Source organism: Phalaenopsis equestris, unplaced genomic scaffold (assembly GCF_001263595.1).
Source record: "Phalaenopsis equestris unplaced genomic scaffold, ASM126359v1 Scaffold000600, whole genome shotgun sequence".
NCBI classification, from domain to species: Eukaryota; Viridiplantae; Streptophyta; class Magnoliopsida; order Asparagales; family Orchidaceae; genus Phalaenopsis; species Phalaenopsis equestris.
Window position 1 is genome coordinate 81878 of NW_018165040.1, and position 13122 is coordinate 94999.

The 13122-nt window shown below is 35.2% G+C and overlaps 1 protein-coding gene across 1 annotated transcript; it reads left to right on the forward strand.

Moving 5' to 3' along the window:
- The first annotated feature begins 3492 nt into the window (after positions 1–3492).
- LOC110029632 (ABC transporter G family member 42-like) lies at positions 3493–12569 on the forward strand. The gene is made up of 22 exons (XM_020732006.1): positions 3493–4046; positions 4717–4926; positions 5012–5096; positions 5172–5331; positions 5421–5497; positions 5588–5641; positions 6959–7049; positions 7230–7813; positions 7924–8240; positions 8321–8481; positions 8609–8718; positions 8839–9001; positions 9097–9219; positions 9314–9489; positions 9629–9961; positions 10101–10391; positions 10560–10643; positions 10915–11048; positions 11158–11385; positions 11460–11631; positions 11789–12043; positions 12141–12569. The coding sequence occupies exons 1-22, from the start codon at positions 3631–3633 to the stop codon at positions 12408–12410; spliced, it is 4494 nt and encodes a 1497-aa protein (XP_020587665.1). The 5' UTR covers positions 3493–3630; the 3' UTR covers positions 12411–12569.
- Positions 12570–13122: the final 553 nt, after the last annotated feature.

Below are 13122 nucleotides of genomic sequence, written 5' to 3' on the forward strand. Positions count from 1 at the left end.
TAATAATTAAAGTGTCTCTTTCTTTGCATTTTGACTAGATTCAGCAAAATCGGTTGGTGGTCGCCAACTCCATTCAATTTTAAGTAGAATCGGTTATCTAAATCTGTCCGTTGATTTAGTAAACAGGTTGTCGCATCCAACGGTCACGATTTCTCTAATGGCAAAACGTCTTGAAATTTGGCTTTAGGAAGCTTCGGCTGATTCAAAGCGTTCACATGGGCCAAGCCCAATTTCTCAGCTGCCCAACCTATCAGTACTGGGGCACACAGTCAAATGATTAAAGTCCTTTTTTGCTTTTATCATAAAATGATGAAAAATTACACACATACCACTCCGTTCTTATGTATTTACATGATTAACCTCAATGTTTACATACATACCACTTATGCATTAAGAAGTTGTTCTTCACTTTTTAAAATTGAAATGTTGTTTTATTTTTAATGTAATATGCAAAATTTAGGCGGTGTAAATGTAAAAACAGAAAAATTATTGGTACATACATACCACTTATGCCCCCGCATGCAGCCAAAAATGTCTTTTTGATTAGCATTCATTTTGCATACAATTTAAAATCCTATCTTAAATTTTATTCAATAAATGTTGCAACATACAAAAAATATAGGGGCATTTACGTAAACACCTCCCTGATTCCTATATATTTACAAATTATCTAAATTTCATATTTTTTTTAATATTTCTACCACCCAAAGTATGTGTATAACATAAAAATTACTATTTTGACTTTTAAATATGAAATACACCTAAAATATGTGAATGAACCATTAGAGCACTCGATGAACATCTTGAACTCGGCTTGATCATGTTGCTCAAAATAGTAAATAAGTAAATTTGAATATTTGTTTTTAAACTTGAATGTTAAATTAATGAATCAAATTTGAATATAGTCTGACTCCTTTATTAATATTAATGACCAAACTAATTTTTAATCCAACAAAGAACTTCTTAAATTCTTTATATACTTATATTGTATATTATTTCAATAAAATTTAATTAATAGAACTTTTTTATTATATATTTAATACTAATATATTATTATATAATATCAAATATGTATATAAATTCAATGCAATTTTTATTTTACTTTTTTATTTCAATGAACTCGTTTATTAGTACTTATTTAAGTTATTTGATTGCTAGAAAGTTTATTTATAATTTATATAATATTCTATTTACTCTATATATGATAATTGTAATTAGTACTTGCTTCCAATGAACTCGTTTATTAGTACTTGTTTCAATAGTGTAGATATTATTTTCTTAATGTCTCATGCAGGAGAGAAATAAGGCTTTTTTTTGAGGGATGACAAACTGCATTTTTAGACTCAACGTGAGAGAGACTAATGCAACGAAAGACAAGATGATATTTCATGAGGGATAAAAATGATATTTCAGTATGGGCAAAAAACAAAATTGTCCTCTCATACAAATAAAAATCTGAATTTGAGGGGGAGACTACCATGGTCCACCCCTAGTTACAAGCAATAATAATAATAAAAAAAATAATAATCCAATAATATGTTTTTCATTCAATCACGCATCTAACTAATTCATGCAATACAATACTTGTAATAATTCTTAATTTCAATGTTTGACAACTTTAATTACATAGTTTGATTATTTAAAACATTCATGTAAGAAAAGAACAAAATGGTGGAAGAAAACATAATGTTTGAATGAGCTATGAGTAGACTACTTCCTGCAGGGGATGAATAAACTCGTTAAAGTCCATAGGGTTTGTGTAATTAATTATTTGTTAAAACAAGGTTAGCCACCAAATCCTCCATCTGCGTAGTAATCATTAAGAGTTAATCTGAACAAATTTTATTAATGAAAAATAATCATTATTTCTGCTGGTAGCTGGCCATATTGAAGCTTCGCGCAACGTTTTGCTTGATTCGTTAGTCTTTAATTCTCCGGTTATTAATTATGATTTGAGGTAATGAGCTGATCATCTAAATAACATTAATTTAATTAGAACTTTGCAATACATAATTATACTAATTTGGGATTTCTAAAGTGATATTAACGTGCACAAGTTTATAATTTTCTTATAGTGAAATCGTCTATCTTACTTAAATAAGAATTATTCAATTCACAGTACACTCATGTGTGATATCATTCTTTTACGAAGACCGATGGTTATTTTTCGAGTTTTCTCCCTAAAAGAGAATTGATATTGAAGAAAACTTCAATAAAATTTTAAAACTCTAATGTTTGTCATTACATGGTCATCATGCGACTAAAATTACACAATCTTTGTTACATTTTACATCAGAATCATGATGCCGATTCAAATTAATAAGAATGTCACCAAAAACATCGGCACATACTAATATCTCTAATAAAATCATCTCACATTGTTAACTCTAACATTGATGTCAGTCTACTAATATCGATCCACAGGCTTATTAATAAAATTCATCCATGTCATCAACATCAACATTAATGCATGTTACAAACATCATGGCCATTGCAAGCTATTATAGCTCATGCATGTTGTTGGCACCAATGCCGATGCACGTAATAGCACCATCACCAATATGATCTACCTTTATCATGGACATCAATGACAACTAAAGACATTTCCAACAAAACATGTACATGTTATGGATATAACTCCCCATCATTAGCAAAGACCAACATCTATACATATTATTATCCACCAAACAACCTTGTAACTTGATATGATAGAACAAATGAAAGAAAGGTTTCTAATTTTAATTAGCCCAATCACCTAATCCTCTCAAGATAATATGATGATTAGTTGATATGGTCCAGATTTAAATCTAAGCAGAAACGAATATATTTCTCCTTTTAATAGTGCAAATTGTTCACTCAGATCTCGTAATAGAGTAAATTAGAGCCATTATTAGCCATTTAGAATTGGACGCTGCGAAAAGCATTTAATAACTGCATATCGCACATGGGTTCCGTGCCGGGGAGCAAAAGGTGTTCACGTAACTTAATTCTTTTGTTATTATTATTTTTTTTTTTTGAAAAAAAAAACAAAAAATCAATAATTAGGATGAATCATTTGACCATATTTTGCATTTATTTCTATCGCCGGGGAAATAATCCGAGAAAACAATTATATCAGAATTACAAAATGAGTTAGTTTTTCTAAAATAAATATAAATTAATATTTTAATTATATTCAAGTAAAATAAAAAATAATCATAAATAAATAATATTTTCTTATAAATTATAATTAGAGTAATTTTTTTCTTTAACCATAAGGCCTTTCTGACTGTCTATTATTATTATTTGCAGAGCAAAACACTATATATTTTTATACTATATTTTTTTTTTGGAGATTTTTACTTTTATTTTAGGGCAATATACTTATGCATAGTCATTGACTTCCTAAGGGAAGAATAATTAATTAAATAAATAAATAATTAATTAATTAAATCAAATAATAACGCGTTAATCAATGTAAATATGAATTTTAGAGCTCACCTACCGCTCTTTCTTTCCCCAAAGCTCACTTCTTCAATAATATAAGCAGCGTGATCCCAACCCCTGTTCCATCCTCCGCTAAAACCAGTAGAGAGAGGAACTCACATTTATGTGAAGAAGCAGAGAGAGAGAGAAAGAGGGAGAGGAACAATGGATAGGGTATGGGATTCAGGGAAAAGAGCGAGTTTGCGGATGAGCAGAAGCATCAGCAGGGGAATGAATATAGAGAACTGGGGATTAGACGAAGCTTTCGCAAGAACCAGCACTGCTTCATCGAGACGCCGCATCGACGACGACGAGGAGGCTCTCCGATGGGCAGCCATAGAACGACTTCCCACCTACAATCGAGTTCGCGTCGGAATCCTCAAGTCCTTCACTGAAGAAGGCGGCGCCGCCGCCAGAGTTGATGGAGGCGATAGAGATAAACAGCAGAGGTTGGTGCATAAGGAGGTGGACGTGAGAAAGCTCACCGTCGACGAGCGCCAGCAGTTCATACACCGTGTTTTTAAAGTTGCAGAAGAAGATAACGAGCGTTTCCTCACCAAATTCAGAAATCGGATTGACAAGTACTCTGCTTTTCTTCTTATTCTTCTTTCAAATTTGCATTTTAATTTATTATGCAACATGTGCATAGTTCTAAAAATATAATTTTGACTAAAAAGATAGAATTTTGAGAGAATATTAAGTTTGGTCATCCTTACAAGCAAATTATCCATAAATAATATTTTTTTAAAGAAATTTAACTATAGATGACTAAGCAAGTAATGAGAAGAAATTTGTTTGGATAAAGTTAAAAAGTTATAGGTATGATTTAGATAACTTTGATTAATTGTTCATGTGCTATATTCATCTCAAATACCGACGTAATGAAGTATTTTAATACTCATCTTGATGAAGTATTTGATGAAGATATCATTGTCAATGTTTTCTCAAAAGGCATATTTTGAGATGAACAATACATAAATTTTGCTTATTTCTTTTTTAAATATGACATAAATTTAATAATTTAAGACTGATTTTGAGTGGGTGCAAGTAAATTAAATAATATTGATATAATAACTAAATTAAACAGCTCTTATGAAAATATCATCACCTAAAAATCTTTTTTTTTTTAATCTAAATCACAATCCATAATCTATTTGTAGAATTCTTCTTCCAATTTTCTAAATTTATAACTTCAGATAAGTCGCTTGAGTTGACCAGTTCCTTAATACAAGAAAAAACTTGTTGTAACAGGGTCGGAATTCAGCTGCCCACTGTGGAGGTCCGGTTCGAGAGCCTGAGGATAGAGGCAAAGTGCCACGTGGGCAACCGGGCCCTACCAACGCTCGCCAACTCAGCACGGAACATGTTCGAATCAGCCCTCAAAGCCGTAGGCATCCGACTAAGCAAGCGCGCTACTCTCACCATCCTCAAAGACGTCTCCGGCGTCATCAAACCCTCTAGGTCATTTCACCAAACACTTTGTCGGCAACCCAAAACTCCTCTTTCCTTACCCTCTTTTATCAAAATTCTAACTTTTTGGTTGCAGGATGACGCTCTTATTGGGTCCACCGGGTTCGGGGAAGACGACTCTTTTACTGGCTCTAGCTGGGAAGCTTGACCAAACTCTTAAGGTTGGATTAGTTTGACAAAAAAACGTGATTAGTTTCGTTAATTAATTAAAATAATTACGTGGTTGGTATTGGTAGGCTAGCGGTGAGATTACCTACAACGGTTACCGGCTGGATGAGTTCGTGCCGGTGAAGACGGCGGCATACATCAGCCAAAATGATGTCCACATCGGAGTGATGACCGTCAAAGAGACACTGGACTTCTCTGCCAGGTGTCAAGGCGTGGGAGCTCGATATGGTACGATTAAATTATCACTATTTTAAAATTAATTATTTGTTTAATTATGTTGAGATTAAGGGTTAATTATACTTAATATGGGGATTCAGATCTGCAAATGGAACTGCTGAGGCGAGAGAAAGTGGCGGGCATATTTCCAGAAGCGGAAGTTGACCTCTTTATGAAGGTATTGTTAATTTGTGATTATACTAATCATAATTTAATGGGATGACTAATGATTTTTTAACTGAGGTTTTAAGCTGTTAATATGTTTTAGGCGACGTCGATGGAAGGGGTGAAGAGTAGCCTCCAAACGGACTACACCTTACGGGTATGCCCGCCTCCGATTAATTTAGAGTATTAGTCTGTTAATTGCATTCATTAGCCTTTTAATTACGAAACTTTTGCATTTAACAAATTATTATTATTATTATTATTGATAAGATTTACATAATACAGCTCAATTCTCATGTATTGAAGTGATAAGAAAAATTTAGATGATTTAAATATTATATAGTAAATTTTAGTGGTTAGATATGTAAATACATAGGGATGGGTGTGGTGTGCATGTAAATTTAAATGTCCCTTAATATTATTTTTAGGGTAGCACCTGAAACATGTATGGATGTAGATGTTTATTAAATTTTCAAATTTGATTTTCTCCATCAATTATTAGAGGGATTTACACAGATTTCTTAAAATATTGCCAAGTGGACTTTAACCCTAAGTAGTACTGGTCTTGGGTTGGTGGAGTTGACCAAAACCGCCACCAACTCCTGTGCTGGAGTCAGTGAGGTTGGCGAACGCCTACGCCTTTCCCACGTCTTAGTGACGTTCGTTAGGTGTTTGTTATTTTGTCCCAATCAGAGTGCGTTTCTGGGCAATAATGTTTCATACGCTTGTATTTCTAGATGACAATTATTTTATTATTTTGCTGAAGTAAAGCATTTAATTACTTAATTATTTATTTCTATAATTAGAATTGTCGGATAAGTTTGGTTCAAAATAGATTTGATTAGTACATCCTGATGTACATACAACAGGAAGGGTTATGTAGCTAAAATTGAATTTAGTCAGTTTTGTAAATTCAGATTTTATATATTTTGAGGAGAAAATATTACATCAAGACTGTCACGTGTACAGTGTGAGTCTCCTTAGTAAAAAAAACTAAATAATTTAATAATAGGTGGGTCTATATTGTACATGTGGCAGACAATGATTGGAGTTTTGATATATTTTTGAATCAAAACTCCTGATGTAATATTTTTTCTATTTATTTTGTGAGATTTAAAATTTGAAAAATGTGGGGCATAATAAATTTTAGATCTTTCAAATTCCTAATAAATTATCAGAATATTTTTTTCATATTTAAGATTTATAAAAAGATTTTTTTTAATACGAATGACATAATTTAATATAACCTCAATTTAAGCAATCATGAAGTTGAAAAATAGATTTGTTAGCAAAATTAGAGCTGTTTGGCGGCCTAATTTTAAAATTCTGGTAAATTTCTATGTTTTATAATCCCAAATCATAATTTAATAAAACACCAATTTACATCCTTATTTGTATAAAAAAAAAACAAATTCAAGTGACCCTTGTAAACTTGAATTCGAGCCGGAGCTTAATTTCTGTAATATATATGCAGCTACTTGGACTGGATATCTGTGCTGATACCATAGTTGGAGATGAGATGCAGAGGGGGATTTCTGGTGGTCAGAAGAAGCGCGTCACCACTGGTTTGTCTTCTCTTCTTCAACGTCACTAATTATTTATATACATCCAACCTTGGATATCCATGAAAAAGGCAAATATCAGTTTATAAAAAAGTTAAATTTGAAAAAAATAAAGTTTTTGAATGCTAGATATGCATGTAAAATGTTCAGCATTTCAGACTACTAACATCGAATTAACTGCAGGGGAGATGATCGTCGGACCAACAAAAACATTGTTCATGGATGAAATATCAACAGGACTCGATAGTTCTACCACTTACCAAATTGTAAAATGCCTGCAACAAATCGTCCATTTAGAAGATGCCACCATCCTCATGTCCCTCCTCCAACCCGCACCAGAGACCTTCGATCTCTTCGACGACATTATCCTCCTCAGCGAAGGCAAGATAGTCTACCAAGGTCCACGAGAATTCGTCCTCGAGTTCTTCGAATCATGCGGTTTTCGTTGTCCGGAGAGGAAGGGAACTGCAGATTTTCTACAGGAGGTCACGTCTCGTAAAGACCAAGCACAGTATTGGTACGACACTAATCGGCCATACCAGTATGTTACAGTGTCGGAGTTTGTTCAGCATTTCCGTCGCTTTCACGTCGGCTTACGTCTGGAAAGTGAGCTCTCCACGCCTTTTGACAAGAGCAACTGCCACCGCGCCGCGCTTGTGTTTGAGAAAAATCCTGTGCCTTACTCTGATCTCCTCCGGGCCTCCTTTGCCAGAGAATGGCTGCTCATTAGGCGTAATTCTTTCGTATACATCTTCAAGACAGTACAGGTTTGTCTTCTGTGCTGCAATGTCGCTCGATTTCGTGAACGACAATGCTTTACTGAAAATAGTTTTTTTTTTTTTTTTTTTTTTTTTTTTTTTTTGCTTTGGTGCTGAAGATCATTTTGACGGCCATGGTCGCATCGACGGTGTTCTTGAGAACGAGAATGCACAGAAACAGTGTGGAAGATGGAAGTGTGTATATTGGTGCCCTTCTGTTCAGTCTGCTTGTGAATATGTTCAATGGGTTTGCAGAGCTGTCGATAACCATTGGAAGGCTGCCGGTTTTCTTCAAGCAGAGGGATTTGCTCTTCTATCCTGCTTGGGTTTTCACTCTTCCGAATTTTCTGCTTACGATCCCAATGTCTGTGGTTGAATCTGTTGCGTGGCTTGTCACCACTTACTACGCCATAGGCTTTGCACCAGACGCTAGCAGGTGAGATGTTGCTGTTTTTAGATTGTGGATGTTGTGGATTGGATTAGTTGTGTTTCTTAACGTTTAGTTTTGTTCTACAGATTCTTCAGGCAGCTGCTGTTGGTGTTCTTGATACAGCAGATGGCTGCAGGGCTGTTTAGAGTGACTGCAGGGGTGTGCAGATCAATGATAATTTCAAACACCGGAGGAGCTCTCACTCTCCTCTCCATGTTTGTTCTTGGGGGCTTCATTCTACCCAAAGGTTCTTTCTTTTTTAATTTGTTTTTAAAATTCGTCTTTTTTTTCATTAGATTTTTATTTATTTTTTGTTTGTTTGTGCCTTCATGAGTTTCTCTCTTATGTAGCTCTTTTTTTTTTTTGGATTATAGGTGTAATACCACATTGGTGGATATGGGGATATTGGATTTCACCATTAACATACGGATATAATGCTTTAGCTGTCAATGAATTTCTGGCTCCAAGATGGATGAACAAATTTGTAAGTGATCTCACCTGATATTATTTGAGTGATCATATAATGAAATGGAATCCATTTTATTGTTAATAATATCAGGACTAATAACTTATTTGCTAATAAGGGTGATAAACAAACTTACAGGTAACTGAAGCAGATGGCACTGTTAAAAGACTGGGAATTGCAATCCTTGAAAATTCATCTGTTTTCCCAGAAAAGAAATGGTACTGGATTGGGGCTGCCGGACTTTTTGGATTTGCTATACTGTTCAATGTGCTTTTCACCCTTGCATTATCATATTTTAGTCGTAAGTTGACCTTTGTTCTCTGATTGACCCTTCCAAATTGTGCTTAAGTTCAGCTCCGTTCTCATATTTTAACTTTTAATTTTGCTGGATGTCAGCTCTTGGAAAACCACAAGCTACAATATCTGATGAATCAGAAGAAAATATGGAAATTAGTTTTGATGAAAGCAAGGGAATTTCAAAAGAAAGAATGTTGGGTGCTGCTAATGGAGCTGCTACAAGTAAAGATATTATTACTTAGTTTCTGATCATGATCCAGACAATATCTGAAATTTATTTGCTTTTAGTGTGATATCTTCCATCTCCTTATTTCAGGAGAAATGATGGACCTGAATAGGAGTCGTAATTCATCTACTGGCCTCCATGAACTTGAAAAGGGGCCATCCATTGGTGAAGCCAGAGGGATTGCTCCTAAGAGAGGAATGGTTCTTCCTTTCACACCATTAGCAATGTCTTTTGATGAAGTAAATTACTATGTCGATATGCCTCCGGTGAGCCTCATCTCCATTCTTCTCTTCTAAATTGCTGGAATATTTTTATTCTTTTCTTCCTCAAAATTAATTACCAGCCTTAATCATCAGAAATGCAATACCAATGCAGAACTTGACATTCATTTTCTTGTCCTTCCAGGAAATGAAGGATCAAGGAGTAACAGATGATAGGCTCCAGTTGTTAAGGGGTGTGACAGGAGCTTTCCGTCCTGGAATCTTAACAGCCCTTATGGGAGTGAGTGGAGCTGGAAAGACTACACTTATGGATGTTTTAGCAGGAAGAAAGACTGGTGGTTACATCGAAGGCGACATTAGAATCTCTGGTTACCCCAAAATACAGGAAACTTTTGCTAGAGTTTCTGGTTATTGTGAACAAAATGATATCCATTCTCCTCAAGTTACTGTGAGAGAGTCATTGATTTACTCTGCTTTCCTCCGTCTTCCCAAGGAAGTAAACGATGAAGAAAAGATGGTGAGCATCCATACTACAAGAATTTCTCTGTAATATTTGACGAGAAATATTGCCATCAATTTGATTGATTTCTTCTTTTTTTTCTCTTTGATAGTCTAATTTGTGATTTGATAATCTTAATGCTTTTTTCTCTCTTTAGAAATTTGTGGATGAGGTTATGGAGTTGGTGGAGCTTAACAAACTCAAGGATGCCATTGTTGGGCTTCCAGGAGTCACAGGGTTGTCAACGGAGCAGCGAAAGAGGTTGACGATAGCTGTAGAGCTGGTTGCTAATCCTTCCATAATCTTCATGGATGAACCTACTTCAGGCTTAGATGCAAGAGCTGCAGCCATTGTTATGAGAACTGTGAGAAACACAGTTGATACTGGAAGAACAGTCGTTTGTACAATTCATCAACCTAGTATTGACATTTTTGAAGCATTTGATGAGGTAACAAATTCAACAACATCTTGTTATATTTTTCTTCCTATAATTCTCTAGTAAATATGCTGCTTAAATATTTTTGAGAAATAAATTAATGAATTTTTAGAAGTATTTTTTTTTCATATACAAAAATATTTTCAATTTTCATTTGAAAATACTCTTTGCTTTGTGCAGTTGTTACTTATGAAGAGAGGAGGTCAGGTTATATACTATGGACCCTTGGGCCGCAATTCTGAAAAGATGATTGAATATTTTGAGGTGCGTTGATTAAATTATTTATACATTTGTTCTTTTCATATCCTGAATGAGGCTTGTTGGCTATGCAATTACACCAAAATTAGCACAGCAAACTGATTTCCAATCGTCTTCATGACATTCTTTACTACACTTCCCTTTTTTTGCTCATCATTTTTCATATTTCTACTTCTCTCTAAATATAATCTCCTGTTACATGAAATTTGCATTGAAAAATACAACCAAAAATGCTTAGAGATTGTAGAAGTAAAAACTTTAAAATTCATGCTTTCAGGCAATTTCTGGAGTTCCAAAAATCAAGGACAAATACAATCCTGCGACATGGATGCTGGAAGTAAGTTCCATTGCTGCTGAATCACGCCTTGGAATTGATTTTGCCCAGTACTACAAAACATCAACTTTGTACCAGTAAGCGAAAATCTTCTTCTAGTTACAGAAATTTCTTAAACCAGATCCTGAAGAAAACTCCACCAGATGTATGATTATCTGTTGCTAATTGTTGGTTCAACTATGACAGGAGAAATAAAACACTGGTTAATGATCTTAGTAAGCCAGATCCAGGCTCAAGTGATCTCCATTTCTCCACAGCATATTCTCAATCTTTATATGGGCAGTTCAAATCCTGTCTTTGGAAGCAGTGGTGGACTTACTGGAGGAGTCCTGACTACAACCTCGTCAGATTTTGCTTTACTTTGTTTACTGCTCTACTTCTAGGAAGCATCTTTTGGAAGGTTGGAAATAGGAGGTATATATTTGTTTCAACACCCCCAATGTTCATCAATCATCAAAAATATTTTTTAAACTTCTGGTTTTGTGCAGAGATGATGCTAGTGATCTTCGCATCGTGATTGGAGCAATGTATGCAGCAGTTTTATTCGTTGGCATCAACAACTGCTCAACTGTGCAACCAGTCGTGTCAGTCGAGAGGACTGTGTTCTATCGAGAACGAGCTGCGGGAATGTACTCTGCCATGCCTTACGCTATCGCTCAAGTGAGTAAATCAAGAGTTTTTAGCTTAAATTAAGTGCCACATATCAGATCAGGCTCTATCAACATATTGACATAACATTATTCAGTTTACATTCTAACATCAACATGTAGGCATAATACTAATCAAATTACATTCTAACAAAACAAATTTTATGCAGGTTGTGGTAGAAATTCCTTACGTCCTTATCCAGGCTGCATATTACACACTCATAGTGTACTCCATGATGAACTTTCAATGGACGGCTTCAAAGTTTTTTTGGTTTTATTTCATATCTTTCTTCTCCTTCCTCTACTTCACCTACTATGGGATGATGACCGTGTCTATCTCACCAAATCATCAAGTTGCTGCCATTTTCGCTGCGACATTTTACTCTCTCTTCAATCTTTTCTCTGGCTTTTTCATTCCAAAACCTGTAAGTTGCCGCTAGAAAATGATAATTTGCATTTGCAAACACAAACAAATTTCTTCCTAGCAACATATTAACATCATTCATTTGTCTAATGATGCAGAAAATTCCCAAGTGGTGGATCTGGTATTACTGGATTTGCCCTGTGGCGTGGACAGTTTACGGATTAATAACCACCCAATATGGCGATTTGGATCACGAAATCCGAGTTCCGGGGCAGGGTCTACAATCAATTAAAACGTATGTTAAAGACCACTATGGTTATCACACAGACTTCATGCCTGCTGTGGCTGTTGTGTTGGTGGGTTTCTGTGTGTTCTTTGCCTTCACCTTCGCTTTCTGCATCAGAACTTTAAACTTCCAGCAGAGGTAAAAGCAAAGAGATGTAGAGATCATGTGCTGGAATTTTGTATACTTTTCATTTATCACTTTCTTTTTTTTTTAATTTACTTTATAAATTTGCTGTAAATATACATATAGAACGAAGCAGATAGTTTCAATATCTTGGATTTTATTGAAATTAGCAAGACGTGACGCAAAATTGTTGTTGTTAACTTTGAAATTTAAAACGATCGACGACGAAGTGAAAAAAATAAAATGACACGAGAAAAAATCACACCAGAAAAGAACACACAGATTTACGTGGTTCGGCAAATTGCCTACATCCACGGAGTTGCAGAGGATTTTACTAATTGAGGAATTTATACCGTTTGAACACAATAATAATTGCAGGAGAAAGTCTCACTTTCTCACTCTCTTCTTTTCTCTACACCGAGATACACCAAAGAGCACACCTTGCGATTCTATTGATTCGTATCTTTCAGCCCGTAAGTCTTCTTCCCCGTGCTTTGCGATACTTCCTTCACCAGCAAACCAACGCAGAACAGAGGAAGAATAAGGGAGAGCCGAATCTTGCTTTTCTTTTCACTTGAAGTTCTTGCTATCGTTTCCTCTAATGCAATCGCTAGTCCTCTCTTCTCCTTTATCGCGAATCGACAGAGCGGGCTCCAAATTCGTGAACACAGACGAAGGCGGGAGAAGCGGGAGAGCGGGAGAGCGGGAGAGCGGGAGGGCGGGGGAGAGGG